The sequence below is a fragment of the Puntigrus tetrazona genome, chromosome 10, assembly GCF_018831695.1.
Source record: "Puntigrus tetrazona isolate hp1 chromosome 10, ASM1883169v1, whole genome shotgun sequence".
Lineage (NCBI taxonomy): Eukaryota > Metazoa > Chordata > Actinopteri > Cypriniformes > Cyprinidae > Puntigrus > Puntigrus tetrazona.
In genome coordinates, this window is record NC_056708.1 from 1,409,736 (window position 1) to 1,435,214 (window position 25,479).

Here is a 25,479-nt window from a genome sequence, read left to right on the forward strand (position 1 = left end):
AGAAATGAAAATATGACTTCGCAACAGCCGTCTTGAACGCAAAGCGAAAATGTGAAACGATGCATTCGTAAATGGATACAGTAAACGCTTACAGATATAGATACAGAGTTCAGGTCCCACTTCATATTAGGTGGCCTTAACTACTATGCGCTTACATTTAAATTAATCACTTAATCATAATGCACTTATTGTGTACATGCATGTTTTTACATTATAGTTAAAAATAGCTACGATCTGTAATGAATTTCTTTAATTACATATATAATTGACCCATCAAAATACAGTTAGCAGCTGTTTCAGCAACTGAATGAAAAAATTCTAAAAGTAATCGCGCCTTTATATCTCATCTGAATTTACAAATTTGTACAACTTCTGAGACATAAACTCACAACTGCTATTTATAAAACCCACTTTTAAAAAAAAAGTCTTTTGATGCAATTGCTTGTTATACCATCAGAAATGCATGAAAACTTAAATAGCTGCAATTGCAATAAAAGCCATACAAAATTAGTAGTACTAATCAAAATCATCATTTCATTTAAAAAATAGTTGCATCCCTATACTGTTTAGCGTTTCCATGTTCATAAACGCTGATCATCAGCTGTGGCTAGTAGGGATACTGTTGCTGGAAACGAACAATAAATGTCATTTTACACACACACCCCTGCCCATAAACCTACCCCGTGCAATAACGCAAACACAAAAGTTAAGATGTGCGCATGCTCAGTAGCCGCGGCCGTATTCTTTCTTGCGTATTTATCAGCATTTCTCACCAACTTAGAAGCAGTGCAATTCCTATCCAGAGCTAATCGTTCACAAAGCTTTAAACGTCTCTGTTTATAACGCAATTTTATCGACATGATGCTTAATTACAAGGCTGGCCGCATAATATCTAAATTAGGCAACAATACTTAAGTCGATGTATAAATAAGCAACAGCGTCAACGCTACTGTGAAGCGCGGCCCCGGAAAAGTTTAACGCGCATTTTAACGACTTAATTAATCAGCGAGGCGGTATCTCAACGCCTCCGAGGGGCTCTGATGAATTTATGATGCTCCTCTGGATTCGTTGAACTCGCATCACGGTTCCTGATAGCCGCATATCGTCAGTCAGCGCAGCGACCGGAACTGTAAAACCGTCTCATCCCTCTCCGCTCGCGCGGGCAGATTTACAGCGCGCTTCGGCCGCACGAGACAAACAGCAGCAATCACCCGGCGGGGAGGAACGGAAGAACGGGGAAGGGTTTCGCGGCAGAGAGGAGAAGAAGCCCGAGGCGCATTGTGTTATGGAGCTGCGAAGGTTTTCGTGTTCCGGTTGAGGACGTTTGAAGGAACGTTTCACGGACCGCTCTTCAACGCAGAACTAGTTTGCGCTCGTTTCTCCGAACGGCGGCGGATCGTCGGAAAGGACTTTTGGTTAACCTCAACAAGTTTCTCCTCTCCTAAATCCCCACGTCGCGCTCCCGGGGCTCTCGCGTTCACGGAGCCGTCCGTTAAAAGTCGCTCAGGATGTCGGCAACTCTACGCAAACGGATATGAGATAAGGAACGCTTCGGTCACGCCGAGACATCGCTTCAACTTAATCGCGCGGGACCGTTCATACGCCGCGTTTATTGTTTGCCCGAACCGTTCGCTTCACGCCGTTCCGGGACGCCAGAAGTCGAGGGGGAGGACGCCGAAAGTCGCTCGCGAGGATTCCGCTACACTTCTGCAGATGTGCCCCGGTCCCATTCTAACCATCGTGTAGGTAAGATCACGACACGACCGTGGTTTAGTCCGATTCCGATTGCTTTTTCGCTGCGGTGAACGGCAATCGACGGCCAGTTCGCGTTTAATGTCGACGACGAGACCTCCCCTAGGTGACGTTTTCACTATTAGCGCTTTTAATGAAACTAAACAAGGCCCGGTTTTCTCTGGCGTTCTCTGAAGTTGTTCTCTGTCCATGGTGCTGAAGTTACGTAAAGTTGGCCTTTAATTCGAATATGGTGATGTCACGTTTCCTGTATAGATCTTTCTCACTTCTGCGGTCATTATAGAAGTTTAATTCGTGCATGAGTTAAGCAGTGCAACTTATAGGCCCGTGAGAGGTTGAAAAACCATCCAAAAGATATACAACGAGTTGCAACTCAATCAACCCGTGCTCTTTTAACGATAACTCCAACGCCAAGAGCCATTGAACCCTTTATGTCACGTGCACTCAAGCGGATCTACGCTGCTCCTGATTGGCGGATGCGATTTCCCATGACCCCTCGAAAGGTGCAAAGAGGTTTTTTCCCCCCACGACATTTACGAGATGGGACATAAAGGGGGATGGGCTTTTCCAGCATAATAACGTTAAAGAGTTCTCTCCACCCCCAGCCGTGACCGCTCCTCCATCCTTGACCCTCCCCCCGTCTCATCTCTGTCACACACTTATTAATTGCAAGATGCCCCCGTTCCAGCGAATCACAGAGACGTAGCATGTCTATCCCAAAGTGTCTTCTTCAAAGGAGGAGCCGGCCAGCGTCACACATGCCCACTTTATTTGACCAAATCATCTTTAAAACAGCTTTTCTGCGCCGTGGCAGCGGACGATTTTCGTCATTTTCGGTGGACGAGCTTGTTGCGTCATCGTCGCGCTTTCTCACAAATCATACGTTGAGCGAAAGTGTCGTGAAATTGGTGTAGGGTTTAAATTTCGTGAATCGTTACAAAGAAACAGCAGGGTGAAAGAAACAGAATATATATATATATATATATATATATATATATAATTATATATATTATATATATAATATATATATATATATATATATATATTTGTGTTTGCAGTGCAATGTTCTTCAATAGAACTCAGATAATTTTTGAAATATTTTGAAAACTTTGTTGGACCCAGTTGACATCCATTCTTGTAAAACATACACTATAGACCCCATAGACTTGAATTAAATTGATTTGACTTGACTAAATGATGACAGAATTTCTCATTATTATTATTCATCTTTTCAATGATGCCAACGCATTTTATTTTGGGTTACCGGACAAAACTTTTTTCGTAATATAACATAAAACGATGCGTGTTCTGCGAGCAGCGAGGTTTAAGAGTGATTACAGAATGCAATGGCGACTTAAAAATCACCTTAAAAAGTATCGTAATATGTTTTTGGTAAAGAGCTAGATTTCCCTCGGACCGATACGCTTCATGATTTGAACACTCGGAGCCTCGTTCTTCCAACTCTTTTCTGCCAGAACCTCCGGGCCTCCTTTTTCACACCACATCTCCTCGCTACTCTTTCTTTTATGTCCTCCGCTGGTCCCGCTCCCCTCCCCCACGACGGTTGCTATGTTTCCCGCCACAAGGCCGTGTCACTTCCTGCGACCGCAGACACCAGCGCGGGCTCCCCGAGGGAGAACATGCCTAGCAGAATGTAAACATGTTACAAAGACGGTTTTCAAGAGAAGACGGGAGCTTGCTCTCACGTCCCAACCCCCCCAAACCTGCTTAAGCCGAATCGGAGAAGTCCCAAAGCAATAACAAAATGGATTATTTCTCACATCGCTCGGTGTGGAGGAGGCTTCTCAGGAGGATCTTCTCGGTGAACACGTAGGGACGTTGACTGTGAGACGCAGCAGAACAAGTTTTGAAGCGCATAATGGTGGAATGGGTCTGGATACGGAGTGGCCTCTTGCCAACCGGACGGGCAGAGATATAAAAAGATTAGGGCAGGAAGCAAAGTGGAAAAGAGGCTGGAGCTGTACTCCTGCAGGAACAGCTCTAAACACACACACTACGTTGAGCTCACAAAAGAGTGTTTTTATGTAAGTCCTGTTAAACACTTTTACCCTCTTCGTGGAAGAGCTTGTGTACAGAGCAGCTACAAAAAAGTGAGTCAGTCCTGTGCTCTAATGCAGATAGGGTCAGTGGCCCCTGGGGGCCCGAGAGGTTGCTCCGGCTCCTTTAGATACAGAGAGGACTGTCAGTTTAATATCATTCAGGAAATTACTTTGATGGAATGATTTCTTTGAAAAAAGCAGCAAGCCAGTGCAAAAAAGTCGTGGCCTCTAGAATATTTTGATGGAGGGATGCATAAGCATCTGGTAGGAAACCGTGATCCAGCCTTTTCTTTGTGTTTTATTCTACGTGCATCACCAATAGGACAAGGACGTCTTCTTCAGTCAAGACATTTCAATACGTTGAAGAATGTGTCCTTGTCCTGTTGGGGATGTATGTAGAATAAAATAAAGAGAAAAGACCGTTTCATGCGAGAGCGGATGATGGTTTGGTACAAAAAGCGATTTATTGAACGTTGAACATGCAGTATGTCAAAAAAAAGAACAAAATTCTGACATGTCCCATGCCTTCTTCTACATTTTTTAAACACTTGAATGTATTTAATTAATGGATTCAAACCAATGATAAAAACATTGATAGAGTAGATCATCAACATGGGACATTTCCCTTGGAAACGCTACACCGTTTTGATTTAATATTAAACGATCATTTTATTTTAGATATGCAACTGCTAGTTTCTTCTTCTCCTGTGTTTTAATTCAGACGTTGAGAAAATGTTTAATAGCGCCATATAACACCGGTGAACTCAGTCAATGGCAGGGAAAAGGTTAATTAAAAGACGTTACCGTAATTAATTAAGTAATGGCGTCTCAGATTCCATCTCACGTCTTAATTTGTGTTCTGAAGATGAACAAAGGTCTCACAGGTTTTGGAATGACATGAGAGCGAGTGATTAATAACAGAATTCATTTTTTTTCATTTTTAGTGAACTATCCCTTTAAACGTGAAAGGCAGAAAATCAGCGAGATGTGCTGCAGAAGCCAAAGACACTCATCTGCATTTTTACACAGAACAACAATGAATTATATTTGCATGTTCGTGAATTCCTTTGGATTCATGCATCACCACCGGTACCTTATATGAGAGTCATTTGTAGTCCGACACCCAACACTATTAAGTAATATAGTTATAAATAGAGATCTGAATGAGTGCATTGGAATGGGAAGCGAGAAGCAGCTAGAAGATGACTCAGGCACCCTGAGGTGCAAATGAATCGTCTGTTCCACATTTAGCTCTTACAAAATACAATCTGATGGTTTGAAACGAACTGGATATTGATGTTTTCTTCAGGGAGTGATGATCGCCGGAGAAAAACCTGATACGTGCATGCTAAAGTGTTCTGGGTGTTATTTGAAGCAGTTGCTATGTGATTGCTTATTAGCTTAAGTGAAAAAAAACTAAACGCTCCATGTCTAAAATAATACTCGATATCATCACTGCTTCGGTTCAAATGTCGTGCATTTCCATTGACTTCACCATTCTGACAAAATCAGAGAATAATAAATTATTTTCACCCTGATAAAAATAAAAAAGCTAATTGCAACGTCTTATATCTCCTAGCAGGGTCATTTAATGTTTGCCAAACTATTGCAGTTATTATTAATTCGATAGCACTTGTATTTTTTGTCGGTTTATGGATATGTTTTGATATCTGTTGGCATAATCTTCTTGTGATGGGCTTATCCTGGTCAGGAAGTATCCTCTTAGAAAGGATGAGAACGCTATAACGTTCACAGCATCGGTTTGATTGTGGAGCGCAGACCTGGCGTCTTTCTGAAAGAGAGAAAAAGAGAGAGAGGAAACATCCATAAAAAGTCACGAGTAAATCTGCGCAGCTCTCGGCGTCTGCATGATATAAAGTGACTTTCTGACATTCGCTGTTTCGTGAGTAAATCTAATGCAAACATTTATTTTAACGTAGGGAGTTTATACATTACGGTATCCAATAATGTAACTTTAATCTTGAGATATAGGCGGTAATTACGTCTGAAGAACACGGGTCACAAATGGACGAACCTCGATGCAGAACACCTGCAATTTACAGCCGGAGTCGTTTTAACCACTCGCTCGTGTGAGAGTGCATCCCTGTGTTGTGTGGGTGAGACATGCTCAAGCGGCATACCTGTTTGCCGTTTCCATGGCGACGAGATGCCACTTGGAGTGCCCTTGAAGGATTTCATCTCTTTGGATGGTATAGGGCATAACGACCTGGATGTAAAAAGACTATTTGTACCTACCGTGAATTAGAGCTGCATGATTATGACGACAAATAAATAAATAAATAAATAATAATGATTAATGAATACCCTTGTGACTATTAACGCATTAATAGTCCGACTCTTTATGTAGACTTTGGTTGCTAATCATTTTTTGATCAGCAATAGCAACAAACACCAAAAGGGACAATTCACCCAAAAATTAAAATTCTGTTATTAATTACTCACCCTCAAACCCGTTCTTTCATCTTGGGAACACTAATTAAAGAAGAAAGGACATTAAAATAGTCTCTGTGACTAATACTTAGGGGTCTATTTAAATAAAAAAATTTGGTACAATGCTCTTATTGTGTACATACATGGTTTAACTATATGTAATAACACCTGTTTTATTTCTCTAATTACATTTATAATTACACTATTGATCCATCTCTTTCCTTAAACCTACCCATACCACCAAACCTGACCCTAACTTACCCGTATCCACCTTAATAGCAGCAGAAGTGTTTTGCAAGACAATATATATTGATTAATTTTACGTATTTACTTATTTTTTGATATACGTACAGTTAATATATATATATATATATATAATATTAATTTTACATTATGCAATCTTAAACATCCCTATGGACAGGCAATGGCGAAAAAAATCATCTCTTTGTCCTCTGGCACTTCCTGTTTACATTTTACACTCTCCCTTTGCAAACTTTGCGTCATGAAAGATCATCTTGATGCATCAGACCGCTCAAGCGAGGCAGCAGGACCATATGAAGCATTAAATCAGTCCAGACCGGCATTCGAGCGCGCCCGCTTTGGGTTTGTTTATCCGAGGTGTGCATTTCTGCATATTCAATGCAATTCAAATCCAAGCTGTCCGCTGTAATCAGTTTACTTCCTGAACGCATGTGTTTGCGATACCAGAGATATTCTGCGCATTAGGAAAAAGCAGTGTTTGTGTACTTTGGGAAGGGAATACATTTCCCTGTCCTCGTATATTTGGATCAGTGCGGGTTTAACGTCGGTCCTCTATAAACTCGTGAGGAAGCAGCATGTGTTCGTGGCTTTCATTAGTGTGGGAATGAATTATCCAAAGGCATACCTGCATGCTTCGTCCCTCAACACACACACACACACACACACACACACACACACACACACACACACACACACACTATGGATCACACAAATAGGCCTGTGCAGTGGCCGTGGGGTTGCCAGGGGTAACGCTTTATTTGTCACAAACCACAAATAGAAAGATTATGCAGGCTGCATATGGCACTGCCATGTTTCATATCTGTTTTTACTGAGTTTGATGTGTAACTTTAGAATAAGAATAGGCTTTTTATTCTTCACAGTCGTGTGTGAAGACTTAGTCATGGAATTAATGTTGTATGAACAAATGATCCGCCACGTTTAATCCTAAACCAAACGTCCCTCGAAGGGAAGTGCTATTGATATGCCTGGTAACCTTCATAGTGCGTTTGTTTACTGTTAGCTTTTTTTGTTTGTTTGTTGATGTATGATGGTTTTAAGCCTCTATTAGCACTGTAACATGAGACGACTTATCATTTTTAAGTCATTATAGGCTATTTCTTTCTTTTGGCCCTCAGGCTCTATATATATTTTTTTACTTTTCAGACCAAGTGTGTTGTGCTTGTCTGAACATGGTTTAAATCACCCGGTAATGGTGTTTTTTCATCCTTTTATCTCTTCGGGAATGAAAGAGATGTAGTTTTGACCGCGGGGTGTGTGAAACTTTTAGCTAGGTTACACTTTAGTCTCACTCAGAGAGCTTTATTGCGCTTACGGCACATTTAAAGCAGCTGGTGCCTGTTGGTTATTTACACACAGGCTTGGTCAGGGGTAAAATAGTTTGTCTTCCTGTTAAGTCTGACATGACCTATAAAAAATCCAATTAATCTTTCGGTTTAATCTGTTAGCAGCCCTGTCGGTGTGTTCTGTTGAATGCAGGGCAAGGTTTCGATCAGTTTAATGAACCAAAATAGCAAAAATTACTAAACATATTTAATGGATACATTGCTCTCTATTGTCGTTGCATGCAAAATATCCGTCTGCTGTTGCTGTTTCAACCCTGTCGAGGAAAAACGCCATTGTCCGTTGCGGGTTAAGTCCTGGTCTTAAACTGGTCTGACAAGACTGGGACCAGCACATGACCAGCTTAAACCAGCTCAAACCAGCTAAAACCAACATCCCAGCTTTAAAACATACCTAACTAGCACAGGAGGGAGGTAATTTTTTTCGGATAGTCAGCTGTTACATTTGTTTAATAGACAAAGGATTCTGAAGTGATTCATGATTTTTAAGTTTATTCAGTGGTGTACACATACTCTCTAATACATAATGCAAACACAAAACTATGCTAACATAATACTGCTAACAAATAACATGCTAACGTATACCATCTTAACACAACGCTAACCTAATAACACGCTAACGTATACCGTGATAACACAACGCTAACCTAATAACACGCTAACGTATACCGTGATAACACAACGCTAACCTAATAACATACCGTAATAACACAACGCTAACCTAATAACACGCTAACGATACCATCTTAACACAACGCTAACCTAATAACATGCTAACGTATACCGTGATAACACAACGCTAACCTAATAACAACGTATAACCTAATAACAACGCTAACCTAATAACATGCTAACGTATACCGTGATAACACAACGCTAACCTAATAACACGCTAACGTATACCGTGATAACACAACGCTAACCTAATAACACGCTAACGTATACCGTGATAACACAACGCTAACCTAAGAACATGCTAACGTATACCGTGATAACACAACGCTAACCTAATAACACGCTAACGTATACCGTGATAACACAAACGCTAACCTAATAACACGCTAACGATACCGTGATAACACAACGCTAACCTACCTAATAACACGCTAACGATACCGTGATAACACAACGCTAACCTAATAACATACTAACGTATACCGTGATAACACAACGCTAACCTAATAACACGCTAACGTATATCGTGATAACACAACGCTAACCTAATAACACGCTAACGTATACCGTGATAACACAACGCTAACCTAATAACACGCTAACGTATACCGTGATAACACAACGCTAACCTAATAACATACTAATGTATACCGTGATAACACAACGCTAACCTAAGAACATGCTAACGTATACCGTGATAACACAACGCTAACCTAATAACACGCTAACGTATATCGTGATAACACAACACTAACCTAATAACACGCTAACGTATACCGTGATAACACAACGCTAACCTAATAACACGCTAACGTATACTGTGATAACAACGCTAACCTAATAATATGCTAATAATATGCTAACGTATACCGTATACGCTAACGTACATACTGTAGTAGCATATAGCAAACATATACATACTGTAACAACATTGCTAATACTGTATATACTGTAACACGATAGCATACACACTGCCAACATGCACATACTGTTACTGTTACACCGTAACATACGCATAATACAACACGCTAACGCACGCATAGGTTAAACCGTAGGTCACACACAACAAGGTTTGTAGAAACCCTCTGACACAAGGTTATATCAAAGTCATATTTAAGTGGTGGTTCGCAAATAAGCATCACATGTTTGATGCCTCTCAACTAGCCTAACCAGCGAGCCTCGAGCATTTCTAGCTCGGCCAGCTACGCTTTCAGCGCGAGACAGGCGCTAACTAGCACGAACCAGCCTGAGCCAGCATGGAAATGTATGCAGGTCTAAGGTGGTCTTGTCAGCAGGGTGGCGCATCCATATTCAAAGCTGTTTGTGCATGCGGTCCAGGTGTATTCTTCTGGAAGTGTCCTCGAGTCGCAATGCGTGGAGACACAATCTCATCGCGTGTGCAGAAGCGAGCGACCTTTGTTGCAGGTTCGTGTTTGCACGTTCACGTCCCCTGTCCCCTGTGCGGCCCTGCCGTGCTTCAGAGGAAAATGCTTTTTCATTATTTCCCACGGCACGCCACAGAGAACTTGCGCGTCAGTGCGCCGTTAAGTCCCTTTCAAGCGCTTCACGCCGGGGCTTCGGCGCACCTTTGACCTCCTCAGAGAGCGTCACAGAAGAGCGATGTGATGAAGCTGCTAGCAGTAAAGAAGGATAATAAGCCAAGAACATGCTAAAGCAAACATGATTTGCCCATAGCGCACTTCAAATCTATAAAACACGATGCATTCGTATTAACTCACGGTGCAATGTTAACAAATGCTCATTTTCCGTTGTTATTATAGTTTAATTAGTTTCATGTTTATGTAGCTAGCTTATGTTAACAAATTAAATCTTATGCAGAAAAATCTGTACATGACATTATTAAAAGGCCACTTAAAAAGTATGAAGTACATGCTTATGAGTTTAACTGCAGTCCATTTCCAGTTAACCACAGCGTACTATATTGTAACTTTATTACATATCTGCTCTTACGAATGCATGTAAATGCATGGCATAGAATTCAGTAGACATGATGTTAGAGTATATTTTACCGTACCATAAGTGCTGCGGTACATTTAGTACACTTCAAAGGAATGTCCAATACGACACAAGTAATCATTTCGAAATTGCATAATATAAATGCAAACTGTATTTGCAATGAACATGTAATTACATCATATTCTATTAAAAGGAATTTTTGCGCCCTTTTTAAAAGTAAGCTGACGTGTACTTCATTTACAGAAAGAAGTGAAAGAGGTCAAATGAAAATTAGAACAGAAAAAAAATCGATACAATAAGAAAGTAAAAGACCTGGCAAATATTAAAGGTCATAATATGCCTTAAATGTTGTGTCATACAAGTATAGTGTGCTTATATATATATATATATATATATATATGGTGGAAATTTGACCTCAAACTGTTTTATATGCAACACAATCATGTAAAAACGTCTATTTTTCAATAATCTGCTGACTAAAAAAATGCGACTTCATTTCTTTGTTTTTTTGTTTTGGATGCAAACCAAAGAGATGTGATTTATTCATAACTAGGGAATGATTAGTCTGGCATCAGTACAAAACCATCTTCACGTTACGTAACACACGAGTTAAAACGAAAGAGTGATGCATTCTAAAGATGTCTAAACATGCTTGAGGTGGTGGTGGGACGCAGATGTATTCACGTGTGCACACCTCACTATTAAAAACCCACAGGTAACATGCTTACACACCAGACACCTGCGGCACGGCGCCAGATCTAGTAAATAATGCATTAAAATTAAAATTATAAGCAGAAATCAAACATTTTGCACCCAGTGAGCCGAAACCAAAAAATCATTTAAATGTCTTTGGAATAGCTTTCATGGAAACCTGTTTTCACCTCAAAGTAATACAAAATTAAAAGGTAATTAGGAGAAAATAAATCAAGTAAAAAGGCTCCCCTGTGAAAAGCAGTACACTTACAGCATACTTTTAAAAAAAAGTACATATTAGGTGAAATGTAATTTATATATTTAAAAGAATGAACTGAATGCTTTGTTTTCAGAAACGGCATAAAATAAGAACACTTTTATATTATATTAAATGCAATTATGCACCCTCACTCACTTAAATAAGACTTTATATATTTAATATATAAAATATCATTTAATGTGATTTCTATTACTCTTGCATCTATATAATGTACTTAAATCTATTTGTAATTTAAACTTGTAATGAACATTTTTGAAAAAAAAAAAAAAGGTGGCAAAAAGGCTCTCAACTGTGATATTTTGCTAAATACATTTTTTCACATTCAATTGTTTTACAGTAATCTATTCTATCTATAAAAAAAAAACATTACTGGAATTACTGTAATTATCAGCCAGAATAAACCACACAAACATGCAACACGTGTTTTTTCACACACTGAATTTCGTCATTGATTTTGAATTCATATTTCATGTTTTGACGGCCATTTGTTCTTGCAACCTGCGCCCGCACATCTCCTTCTCCGTGTCAGTCTTTCTAAAAAGCTACATCTGCAGTCAATATTTCTGGCCTGCTTCTCTGTCTTTTATTAAATATCTTAAAATTGTATTTGGCGTTGAACTTGCTTGAACTATGTAGCGACAGAGTGGCTGAGCGTGTGTTTGCACACATCCTGTAATTAAAGCTTCATGTGATGAATATGTTGTGATATGGCAGCGTGTTCTTCATACTGAGATCTAATTTAGCGATCCCCACGGGAGGTTCGTGAGGTAGACTGCAGCCCGCTAATGGATGTTTGCCTTGATTGAATTATAGCTACGTGTGCACACGGGCGCTGTGCGTAGACGCTCCGGTCTCTGTGCAAAAAAAAAAAAAAAAAAAAAAAAAAGACTATTCTGTTGACCTTTTGAATCACCGGGGCCCGGGGTTACTGTTTATAGGTCAAAGGTCATGAATGTAGCGGTCACAGTGTCCACAGTAAATTAATAATTGAATTAATTAAACAAAAAATATTAAAATCAACTACATGCTTAATGAATATTTGTGTATAATAGTGCTAAAAAATTAGCGCGTTCAAAAAAAACATTTTAATATATGTAAACAGATGCATGCATATATTTTTATATAATATGTAATATAATAATATGAATATATAAGTATAAGCATGTAAATACTTTTAACCATATATATACAGTATATGTGTGTGTGTGTGTGTGTGTATATATATATATATATATATATATATATATATATATAATAAATATACACAGTAAACAAATATATATTATGTATTTATTCATGTTAGTTGTGCAAATTACTAAACTAAAACTAAGATGAAAACTAAAACAATATAAAAACAAAATAAAAACAGTTATTGTGAAAACTAAACTTAAACTATATAAAAACTAAATAAAAATGTCTATTAACGAAGCAAAAAATTAAACTAATTGAAAAATGCAAAACTATAATAACCTTGGTTCACAGTGCGTTAACTATATTAATAAACATGATAATGCATTAGCAAATGCTTCATGTTTATTAATATTAACTAACAAACCTTATTGTAGGGGCCTTATTTGGTCTGTATTTATTTGATCAAAAATAGAGTAAAACCCTACTATTGCAAAATAGTATAGTTTCAAATAATGTTTTATTAGTAAAATATTTACTACAGCAACGGGAGTGATTGGATGGTCTTCTTTATGATGTCGTTTCCTGTTATGTTGGTTGCACCACCTGACCAAAAATATATTAAGCAATTATGCACATAAACAATAATAATAATAGTTAAATAGTGTGCCAAACAACTTAAAATGGTTTCCCTTTGAATACATTCTCTTTTTAGTGCAGGTATGTCATCAGGATGATTTCATGAACAGAAATATTTACTTTATGCCCCATAAAAGCTTCAAGTCCTTGGACAAAAAAAAGAAGCATCGTGGCATTGACCCAGGGGTTAGCAGACTGATTTCTAGCTTCTCCTCAGCCTAATATCAACAATGAGCTCTGACGTATTATTGATGTTCTCTTCTAGCTGCCTTTTTCGCAATCAAATGAAAACCAACAGCCCTGTTTCATTTCCAACCCAGATCGATTGATTGCATTCGGCCACTAGACGAATCAGATTACAGAGGCCTAATTTGATTTTTGAGAGCAGGTACGAAGTACTCGAGGACAGCTCGGCTGATTGGCTGAGACAGATGCCTATCAAAATAAAACACAGAAAGAGTCCCACAGATTCTTTGAGACCGGTGTGTGTGTGTGTGTGTGTGTGTGTGTGTTTCTCATCCCGACAGGATCCTATTATTAGAGAATAGTACAGAAAATAATGTTTTATTTCCTCCCCTCAGTATTCGGGACGTAATGTTTCCGTTCTGTTCTTTTCTTAATGGTCCTAAAGCTAAATTCAACTAGGAGCTTGATGGAGGTCCGTGTCTAAAGAGCACCCAGTGGAGGGAAGAAGATAGATGAAGCACATTACAGTTTATTGCCATTACACAAGATTACTCGGCTTTTGTCGCTTCACACCTGAATTACACACCATTACAGACGGTCTTATTTGAGCGTTATACCTTACAAATGTTAGACAAGTTTTCTCATGCACCATTTTTCAAACCTTCAGTCTGAATCAAAGCACAGAAAAATGATAAAAAATTACTTTTGGAAGTATTTGCGCTCAAATATTTTTTGTAAATTTCACACATGGAAATAAGTACTTTTATTATTATTTGTTTGAGGACAAAAACGTGATTTTAAGTGTTTAAAAATTGCAAGTAACGCATTGAGTTAAATATAAAATTGTAACAGTATTTTAAAAAGGTAAAATACTATATTTAAAATGCTAATGATATCTTAATATTGTGTGAAACATAGTTAAATAAGAGTTTTTGCCAACTCAAAAATAATAAAAAGGAAAAAAATGATGCAAAAGCATCTAAAAGCCATCTTGATAAAAAATGAGAAAATGAGATAAGTGAATGCTCTCTGCATGTTGTATATGTTTATCAAACCTCAAATGTGCTGAATCCCAACATCAACCCATTCAGAAGGACCAGTATTTACATCGAAACCTCTACATAGTAGCCAGAAAGAAATGGCAATTTTAAAGAAAAACATCGGACATGCTTAGAGGCCTTTGCATCTGAACTCTTTAAATAGTAAGTAAAAAGCCACTTAATGTTAAACAATTCAGTCATGTTTGCAACTACAATGCAGCCAATGCATTTTCAGTAAATGCAACATTTACATTTCATTATAGTGAGCCAGTCAATCGTGTCTAGTCATTTCCACAGGCCTCTTAACATGTGAATGCACCCATGATGTTTTGAATGCTTCAGTAAGCATCATTTCTTGAAGGACAGTGACATTTGACTAAGGCTTTTGGGTCACTTGACCTTGCCTAGCTCCACTGAAAGGACATTACCTATTAATACTCATCTAATCTTGCCAGTTTCCACTCGTTTGCTGAGCAATCTCTCCTAAAGGCTGCCTTTCATTCTCTTTCTTGTCTAAACAAACTGGGTGGTTGACCTGAGGTCAAGTAGAGCTAGTTTCCCATACGCTGATTAGCCAGAGCATTAAAACCACTAAAACGTGAAGTGAATAATATTGATTGCATTGTTACAACAGTGGCTTTCAAGGGGTTGGATGTATTACGCAGTAAGTCGACGGTCAGTTGTTGTATTTCATGTGTTGGAAGCGGAAAAAGTGGGCAAGCTACAAGATCTGAGTGACTTTGAATTTTGATACCAAGAAGCCACATGTTTCATATTCATTAATGGAACCTCGATGTATAGCAGGACTGTCCTGCAGAGTTTACCTCCAGCCCTAATCTACTTCTCTACTTCCGACCTTCGTTACTCTTCATAGAGTGTGTTTATTACTCTCTTTTCTTCCCATTTGTTCTGCTCTTCAATTGTGTTCTGAAGACGGATAAAGCTTTTACGGGTTTCAAACGTCACAGGGGTGAGTGATTAATGACAAAATTGTCAACGGAAGGGTCGCCGATGTACCCACGGTTGAGTAGCCAGGAGAAGAAGGGTGACTCAACCGGGAAAGCAGCACATCCCGAGGTAGAGATAGGCTGCCGAAAGCAGCACTTACCTTTTCCTCACAGTCCCACGTTGGCGATTTCTTGCCTCGAGACAGAGTATGAGGAAGCAGTGCATTGCTCACTACTCATACCCAGCACGTAAAGCCCAGAGATGTGGAAATTCGGTCTTTTACTGGAGTGGTTATGACAACGGTGGAGAAAGATCCTTTGGGATCATGCGAGGTAAGATGTGTTTGATGGCCTGTTCCTGTACTCGACAGTGTCGCCAAAGAGGCAGGCCTGGAAGACAGGTGCATCGAGAAAGCAAACTTTGTCTGTGTCACTCATCTGTGCTAGGGTTAGCCAGAGATGGCGCTCCTGGACCACCATGGTGAACATCAACTGACCAAGGGATGTAGAGCATAGTCAGTCACCGTGCACAGTTCCTGCATTAACTTTGGACCAGAACTAGCCTCATGCTACTGTTTAAGTGCTCTGGCTTGTTGAACTTGCAGGATAGGCATGGCGTGAAGGGCAAAGGCGGCCTGGCCCCAAGCACTGTAAGCTTTTTGCACCGCAATCATACACTCCACCTGGTGAACGTCAACGTACCTCTTGGCTGCCCCACCGTTGAGGGTGGAGAGTAGTGAAGAGCTCAAACATGAACGGGCAGTGTACGGAGCCTTCCACGTTTTTGCGAGCTCTTCATGCACCTCCGGGAAGAAAGGCACTGGGGCGAGCTTGGCTTAGAGTCACGACCGGGGCCCAGATACCAATCATCCAGCCTCGAGCACTCGGGAGAAAGTGGGGAATTGACCTCCAACCCCATACTGTTGGCAGACCAAAGGAGCATGTCCATCAGCTCAGCCTCCAAATGAGCATCCACTGGAGTCAGCTGAAGAAGATGACAGCAATAGACATCATATCTTAGCCCTGAAAGAGACACTAGCTTTCAGGAGGGGTCAGAAGTTCCTGGGGACTGACCTGGCAGAACGTTCCTGACCGTGATCCTGAGCTCTCCCTTGTAGCAGGCGAAGTCAGCCTCGTAATAAATGAGAGAACAATGTGGGCACAAGCCATCCATGAGCGCCCCCTCAGCATGTTTACGGCCCAAGCATGTAAGACATCGATCGTGTCCGTTATCGGAAGTAAAGGAAACTACCGCACCTAGAGGCACGCGGTCGGAAAGACATCTCGAGAGACGCTCTCAACGACCATGCAGCTGTAGGAAATTGCTCTTTTAACAGCATGCAGGCTCGGGCCAATGTCTTTCGCTGAATTACAAGATGAACTCGCAACTGAAAATCTCCTGCGGCTTGACGTTTCTTCTTTTTTTTTTAAAGCAATCGGCTCCAGAGCAGAAATCTTAATGGTTGTACGCCGCCATCTTATATACCTGTAGTAAGGGGGAGTGGCTTGGCATGCAAATTCCATTGGACGGTTTTCAGGTGATTGGGTTGCCAGGAACTACAGCTATTTGAGCTTAGTGTAAATAGTGTCTATGTCTAGAAAATATGCATTTACACTGCCTGTTAAACACTGCAAAGCGGCTGCCTATTAAATATATCCTCCTGCAGGTACGATGTGCAAACTGATTTGGGTGGGTTTGCTGTGATATTGAGTCTGATACCACTTTAGAAATCACACCGTGGATGGTATAAAACATTGCAATGTAAAATTCAGTAAATGTGACTGCATTAAGTGAAGATGACTTAATAACCAATAATATAACCATATAGCTGATTATTTTCAGTACATTAAGATGTTTTGAATCGCAAGCTTTATGATATGTCATGTTTAAATATGCAAAGTGTGCTTTATTTAATTAAATATGCATTCATTTGCATACATTTCCATAATATAAATCTCAATATTGTTTTTATAGAAGGATTTTTGGATAACATTCAACAGACAGAACGCAGATACATTCATTTAAATTTATATTTTAGATGCTTTTCTTTGCCCAGTGAAAGATAAATGTAGTAAAATATGTTAGAAATACATTTATTTCATGCTAAGTACAATACAAATATATTTGCATTTAGATGTGCTTAATACAAATATCCTTCATTTTTACTAACTGTTATAGCTTAATTAAAGTCTGCTAAAATGGAACAGTTTTGTACTCAATGCACTTTACTTGCAGAAGTAGTGCTGAAGGCCAACTAAAGTATATCTGATTGTGCTAAAGTAGGACTTTTGCAAGATTCACTTTAAATATCTTGCATTTAAACACGTTGTGCAGAGATACACACAATCCTCACTATTAGTGATATTAAAAGCATTTTATGTGCATTGTGCACAAGCAGTGCTCCAAATTAAATTTCATTATATCAGTGAGTCTCAAATATTATTTCAGACCTACGTTTACTATGTTAAAAAAATATTTGAATTATGTTCAGGGTAGTCTGATGGAAGACATGTCATGGAAGCAAAGTAGACAAAAATTTCTAAATCCCAGTGCATGAAAAACAAATGTTTTTGCTCGTAGCGTCTTGATTAAGCATATTTAATTCTGTTTATTGTAAATACAACGATAAAGTGTATTCACAGTGTGCCAACACTTTAAAACGTTTTCTTCTTCGTCGTTCCATCTTTGTTTATTGACCTTCTGTATTGACTGTTGTTCATCTTGTCATTCATCTTGCTCCAAGGTTATCTCTTCTGACCTTTGTTCTCCCTCCTAAAGTGTGTTTAGTCTCTCTTTTCCTGCCCATTCGCTTTCCCCCCCTTTGCGTTGATGATTCTGGTGTTCGGAAATCATAGGCACCTAGGGAAACTTTTATCATGCTGAAATGTCCATAAATTTCCTCCAGTGTATTTCATTAACGGAGTTCAGGCGCACACACAAGTTACAGTTTTATATAGACTTTTCTCGTTAACCTAATGCCTTTCTCTTTGTTTTTTTGTATTTTAAGGTGTTGATGGAGAGCCTTTCGAATGACAGCCGGGACAGTGGTAATCACAGGTGGAATTCTAGCTACAGTAATCTTACTGTGCATTATCGCTGTACTGTGTTACTGTAGGCTGCAGGTGAGCTCTTTTTGTCTCTGTCGGAGCACTGTCATATTCATCTAACAGGTATAATGCTGTGTTTTAGCACCCTTAGGAAGTAGTGACACGCTCTTCTTTTTCTGTAGCTGCGGTTAGATCTCATGTTTTCTGTAAAGGAAGTGACTGCTTGTCACAAACGCGAATATGTCACGTCAGAATCGAACAGACAAGGCGCGTCATGTTTTTCAGATGTTTTGTTGGTTTTTGCACATTTGATTTGACGCTGAAACGACCGCTTGGTGCTTGGCGGCTATAGCAGACAACCAAGTTGTAAATATATCAGACGGAATCTCTTAGTGAATAAATAATAACCAAATTTATGTGTGTATACATGAACCTCTGATTGAAATAAGTGCATGCATTTTCGCTCTTTGCAGCGTATTTTAAGCATGAACTGTACTACTTTTTTATATGCTTTATAATACTTTTATACAGCAAGGACATCAATTAAAGTTTCACTATTCATAAAAAAATAATACACAGCTGTTTCTTGAGCAGCAAACCTGCCCATAAGAATGATTTCTGAAGGATCATGTGACGCTGGTCAATGTGTTGCTGTCAGTCAGAATCATGTACTTAAGAATCACAGACTCTAAACCGCATCTGTAATTTTCGCCGGGTTTTCGTCTGAACAAGTAAGTCTGCCACGCTTTGTTCTGACTGAGGAAAAAAGCATTATCACAAATCGCACTACCATTTAATCTAAAGATCGATTAGCACACATCACATCAAACCCTGCAGATTATTATTATCTTTCTACTTTAATTCTCAAATTATTAATGTTAACCACACCAGTACTGCGTGACTATGAGTATAGTGTGTTTTAGCATGTAGATTAGGACCCAAAAAGCAAACTGTGCTCCCTTCAGACCGTTTCTTTTTTTTTTTTTTAAATACAGCTGCTGTAAGAATAGGCTACAATTAAACGATCCTCCAGGATCCTGAACACGAGCCAGAACTCAATCTTTATGTCCGGTCCACTTAAATTAGAAAACATTATTACAAGCTAACCGCTGTGAATGGAGCTAAAGTAAGGTGATAGTGTGCATGGTAGACTGTGTTGTGCAATATTTAAAAGGAGTTCTTGCATTGCCAGTGAATCACTTGCAGAAATCTGTGCTTTTTGATTGCGCTAATTTGCGCTGCTTAATAAATCTGGCCTTCAAGTTATAGAAGTTAAATAAACTGAAAGGCTTTAAAGGGATAGCTAACTTAGAAATTTCTTCAATTATTTGGGCAAAAACTTTCTTTAGAATATCTTTATTTATGTATGAGTGAATGTATATACAAAATGCATTTTCACATAATTGCAAATTAAATTAAAACAGCTTTTTATCACTTAATTTAGTACTTCCGTGTTTTCTCTCTATTTATTGAGCAGTTCTTACTATTAAAGGGGTCATACAATACAATTTCAACCTTTTAACTTGTGTTAGCGTGTATTGCAGCTGTGTGAGCATAAACAACATCTGCAAAGTTTAATGCAAAGGAGAAATTGTTTTAGAGTCAGAGTTAGCATAGCATTGCCTACAGAACTACAACAAAGAACTACAACAAAATAAACCGGATAAACCCCACACAGCAAAATCTCTCTCCATTACATTGATACACTTATTTTCGCATAGCTATGACAAGCATTAAACACGTGTTCGCTCTTGTATCGAAGCTTTAATCGTGATAAAACCGCACGTTAAAAGCTAAATAAGCAGCGTAATAACACCATGAGACAATAACAAGCAATAACGTAGGAGCCATCGCTTGCACATTTTCTTAGTGATCCTCTTTGCTAATATCCTCTGCGTCTCAATCAGGCTCAAACTGATAAGCAATATAGCAATACATCACACTCGGCCAACTGACCAATCAGAGACTCGTGACTGTTAGGGTTGGACCAACTACAGTGAGTTAATAGTTGTTTCTCAACTGAGGTGTGCCCAGTTATATTTCAAATGCTAGGCTGATGCACTCTCTCTTTTTACACCCCTCTAGTACTATTGCTGTAAGAAGGAGGAGTCGGAGTCAGAGGAGGAGGAGCCTGACTTCGCCGTCACGTCTCGTATGCCGCCGGTGCATTCAAACCACAACATCCTGGCGGCCTCTGTCCCAACGTCAACCACTCCCAATGGGCCTGCCCTCTTCACGCCTCCACCCACACGAAAGCTGACGCGCTCGCAGACGTACTGCCCGTCCTGTACGCATTACGACCTGCCCTTCTACCTGCAGCAGCCGGACGGCCTGCGCAATGGCGGCGAGCGCATTAGCTACCGCAGCGTGCATCAGCAGGATCTGGGGCTGCCCGCTCCGCTGCCCGCCCCGCTGCCCGCCCAGCTGCCCACGCCGCTGCCCAACTACCACAAACTAAACCTCAGCCGCTCAGTCACCATGAGGGAGATGTTCACGCGAAGCTGCAGCATTAGCACTGATGTGTAGCCAGTCTGAACCACATCATGCTAAATGCTAATGGCTAACCGCAACAATGCAGGCAACAGACTCAGCATTCAGCATTTCGTAAAGCTGTAGTGCTTGCCTGTGTAAAAAAAACTGAACAATGTCGACAATGTCCTCCCAGGGTGCCGAGCTTTTAGGGAGATGGCCCAGTGTGATTGTTCCTAACTGGAAACTATAAAGGCAAAAATGGGGTGATAGCAAGCATTCGGAGACTCTCTCTCCCTCAGCGCATCCGCTTCACTCCTGAATCCCTCGTTCTGCGATTACTGGAAAGAGGATTCAGAACGTTTTTATCCTTTCCTTACATTTTTCCCCAATATGCGGAAATGCTGACGTCTTGAATTTTTCAATATATGGTCCGAATCGAAACTTTTGTATTGTTATGTAGCTCGAGACATTTAGCGGAATATTAACTGATATAACCACCAACTTCGTTTTAACAAGCCAACGTATATGGTATGACTTACAAAAAGCCCTGAGCGGGCTGCAATAAAACATTTGGGTCAAAATGTGTTTGATTATGAGGTAACACACGGGATGAGAGGCATTATTTTGTACTGAAACATTAGTTATTGCGTGCGGTTCTAAATACAAATAGGTGTTTTCCCGATTCGTTCAGGTTTGGATGTTTAAATAATTTTGCTCTTCTTTTCTCCTTTCCGAAAAATTTGACCATTGATCTTATTTTACAAACCGAGATGCGAGATGGTTATAAGGGCAGTGGATTCTTGATTTCAAGGGCTACGTTTGCTCTTTCTAAACGCTGCTTGTTGGACTATGAACAGAACATCTTCTGCCAGAAGGGTTTTCTATCTTGCTCTTTCTCTCTGCTGTTCATGCTTACAGAGGCGTCAGTTAGCCTGTTTACTGCGTTGTTGATGTGAAAACAAGTGGGGCGTTGCACCAACTTTCTTCTTTTTAATAATGACACAGTGTTTCTAGCCTGTTTGACGGTGATGTTCTTCTCTGGCTGGGTGTGTAGCTGCGTACTACAGACTTCTGTGAGCACCATGTGGTTGTGTTGTGATTTCAGATTTCTCTCCTAGCTCTTCTTTCTCTCATCAGAACCCGTTGAAATCTCACGCCGTCTCTCTCATGTGCGCACATACAAGTTTCAGTGCCTGTTAATACCAACTGTATTATTATTATTATTATTATTATTACTATTATTACTATTATTATAGTTTTTGCATCACTGCTTTATCACAGTATTTTGGTTTCAGTCATAGATAAATAATATTGTTTCATGTTCTAAAGTGATGCCCAAATGGTCCTGTAACTGATAATAAAATTAAGTCTACAGTGTGGATAATAAATTGGTTAAAAAACATTTTGGCATGTGTTGGATTTGAATACGAATTTAAAACCTGCATTATTTGATGTTTTTGATCGAGGTTTTGGTTCATTTTCCGGTTCCAAGATACGTCTGCTTGCATTTTGTGAGCCGTTTGAGTATTTAAGATCATCTGTGTCTAATGATGCATCCAGAACATCGAGCACATTATACAAATAGAATCAGATTCATTTGAATGTCTGTCCTGCCTCAAAAGTTTTTGCTCGACAAACTATATAAAACGTGCGATACGTCACACGAGCAATTAAGAATCTAGGTCTTTAGTAACATTTGCCATCAGCATCCCACGCCAAGACCTTAAGGTAAGCATTAATTAACATGAATTAGTACAAACTTTATGCTACACTGAGTCGATCTTTAGCAAATCTGACGTTAATTTTAGTCCCAAGCCTGCACAATGAGGTACAGTTTATTAACATTAGTTAACGGTCTGGATATTTCTAGCTTAATGTTTTTATTGTTTATGTTAGTTGTGTGTACTGTGTATTCTACAATGTATATACAATATACCTGAAGTGTTAAAATGTATTAGTACATGTAAAAATTAACATTAAACTAAAGTGTATTAAAGGAATAGTTCACCCAAAAATAAAAAAATTGCTTAAACTTCCTCCCTCTCCGTTCCAACATAGCATTGTGTCACTTGTCCAAACAGCTAAGAAAAACATCACAAGTGATCCACACCACTCCAGTCAAGTCTAGTGAAGTAAAAAGCTGCAAGATTCGTTTTTACACGATTTAAGATTAAATCGTCGTTTCTGGTCAGTATATGCAGAATCCATTATAACTCTTCCTCTATAGTCAGCCATAACGTAAGCAGAGTTAGATCTGTGCATCGTTCTCTCCTGATTCAAGAACAGAAAAGAACAGAAATGTATGTTATTAGAGAAAAAAAAACTTCGAACATGTGAAATTAAAAACAATCAACTACCCTGTGCTTATTGAGGCTCTTAGCGATTTGTTATAGTGTGGTCAAAAAATTATAAAAAAATATTTGGACCGTTTTCAGTTTCTTTTTATTTTACTGATTAATATCCATGCAACAGTTATTTAGGCAATGCATGTTTGCTTTCATTTTGTGGCACAGCATTCCAGTGTACAGCGTGAGTATGTTTTGGATGAGCACTCTGTCGAATTGGATTGAGAGCATCAATCCACTGTCTTATGAGTTCACTGTGCTTCAGATCTGGCTGGAGCTTTCAAAGACTTTCATATGCCAGCATCTGTCCTGTAGGATGCAGTTTAGACAGATGTGTCTGTGTGTGTGGGTGTGTGTGTGTGTGTGTGTGTGTGTGTGTGTGTGTGTGTGTGTGTGTGTGTGTGTGTGTGTGTGTGTGTGTGTGTGTGTGTGTGTGTGTGTGTGTGTGTGTGTGTGTGTGTGTGTTTGTGTGTGTGTGTGTGTGTGTGTGTGTGTGCATGTTTCTTAATCATGGCTAATCAAGTAAATGTGGCACTCTAATCACATTCTACAGACAATTCAATAATAATGGAGAGGATAACTTTAAGCTAAACTTGTGAAGTGTGTCATAGTGAAGAGTCTGAATAATAACACTAAACCAAATGTTATTACAATACAGTATTTATATGGTTACATTATTATTTTCATGTTAGTATTCAGATTTTAGTATTTGTTCAAATTCAATCTACATATTTTAGATGTATAAATAATAAATTAAATATTATATTTAATAATTAAATGAATATATTTAGTAAAAATGTCATGGTGCGATGTGGGAATGAGGCACGGAGATGAACAACAGTTTATACATTTTAATAATCCACAGAAAGGGTCTGCAACACAGACAATACTGGCCGATCGAACACTAAACTGAAGCAAACTTATATAGGAGAGGTAAATGAGGATAATTATGATACACACAAACGTGAGACTGAAACTGGGTCACGCAGAGCACATGGGGATTGATATCAAAATGTCCAGGGGTGTGACGTTTTGCTTCCTCCCTCCCGGAAGGCACAAACTCACTCCAAGGAACAGGAAGGGGAAGAAGGGATGGAGAAAGGGGTTGGAGGAAACTATACTAGAACAGGCAGGAGGAGGTTCATGTGGAGGCCGTTTGACCGAAGAAGGAGCCGGGGAGAGAGGAGGGGTTTGGAGCGGGAGGAACCTGGAAGGACCCAGGCCACAGCCATGATGGCAACCCACAGTGGAGGTGACGGAGGGAGGAGCAGAAAGTAGCAGAACAGGTGGAGGAGAAGCTTGAGATGGACGACACAGAAGTGCAACTGATGCAGAGACGGGGATCGGGAATGCTGCTGAGGAGCTGGAGCAACTGAGGATTGAGGAAAGGAAGGAGCCTGACAGAGTCGGAGGGACGAGGTGTAGCCGGAGGAGTGGAGTCCAGAGACAAGGGATGGTCAACAATAGACCAATGAGGAGCTGGAGGGATGAGGTGGCCCTGTGGGGCTTGTTGACTGGTGGGCCATTGTGGAGAACAGGGAGCTAGGAGCCAGTGTGGAGTCGATGGGTCGAAGGGCGAAGGTTGAGAATGGGTCAGGAATCAGGAGGAAGAGACAAGGAATCTTCCAGCAATGACACCAGTGGAGAGACAAAGGAGGAAGTAAAGAGGCCGGATCAAAGTCCAGTTCATTTTTTCAGATCTAGTAGATCCCCAGATGCATCATCATCTCACCCTCAGCCATGGTGCAGTGAGTGGAGCTCTCGCTGTGCGTGGCTTTCTTCACTATGGCAGGCTTTGTTGCCAGCTCTTGCACCTGGTCTGATGACACTGGCTCCGGCTCCAAGGCGATCAGCTCTGTCACTATCCTTAGCAATGGCTCGTCGGTCTCGCTGGGGTCTGGTTCTCCATCAGCACTGGACTCTGGATCCTAAGTGGGGCCGAGTCATCATCCGCAAAGCCCACGGTCAGCGAAGAGTTGCACGACACCAGCACCCACTCAATGTGGGTGGCTAGACTCTCTCGAGGACCATCCCTGGACAGCTGCACTTGTGTGGAGGTGTTCAGTTGCGAAGAACAAATTTTGAAGGCAACATACCGTTGATGTCCCACAGTCCTGCAAGTTCCAAAACTTTTTGTGCTTTAGCTGTTATTTCTTGTTATTTT

At 39.9% G+C, this 25,479-nt stretch overlaps 1 protein-coding gene across 2 annotated transcripts; it reads left to right on the forward strand.

The window, feature by feature from the left end:
• Positions 1–745: 745 nt before the first annotated feature.
• fam163ba (family with sequence similarity 163 member B, genome duplicate a) lies at positions 746–22,372 on the forward strand. Of its 2 annotated transcripts, none has more exons than XM_043249890.1 (3): positions 746–1,746; positions 18,459–18,573; positions 20,584–22,372. In XM_043249890.1, the coding sequence occupies exons 2-3, from the start codon at positions 18,481–18,483 to the stop codon at positions 21,022–21,024; spliced, it is 534 nt and encodes a 177-aa protein (XP_043105825.1). In that variant the 5' UTR covers positions 746–1,746; positions 18,459–18,480; the 3' UTR covers positions 21,025–22,372. The 2 variants fall into 2 exon arrangements, with proteins under 2 accessions (XP_043105825.1, XP_043105826.1); XM_043249891.1 differs by having other exon boundaries at positions 1,606–1,742.
• The last annotated feature ends 3,107 nt before the right edge of the window (positions 22,373–25,479 follow it).

Bases quoted from the DNA above. Each gene is read 5' to 3' on its own strand.
- fam163ba (XM_043249890.1), top strand. From the start codon at position 18,481: ATGACAGCCGGGACAGTGGTAATCACAGGTGGAATTCTAGCTACAGTA. The intron at 18,574-20,583 runs GTGAGCTCTTTT...ACACCCCTCTAG, and splicing joins TGTGTTACTGTAGGCTGCAG to TACTATTGCTGTAAGAAGGA.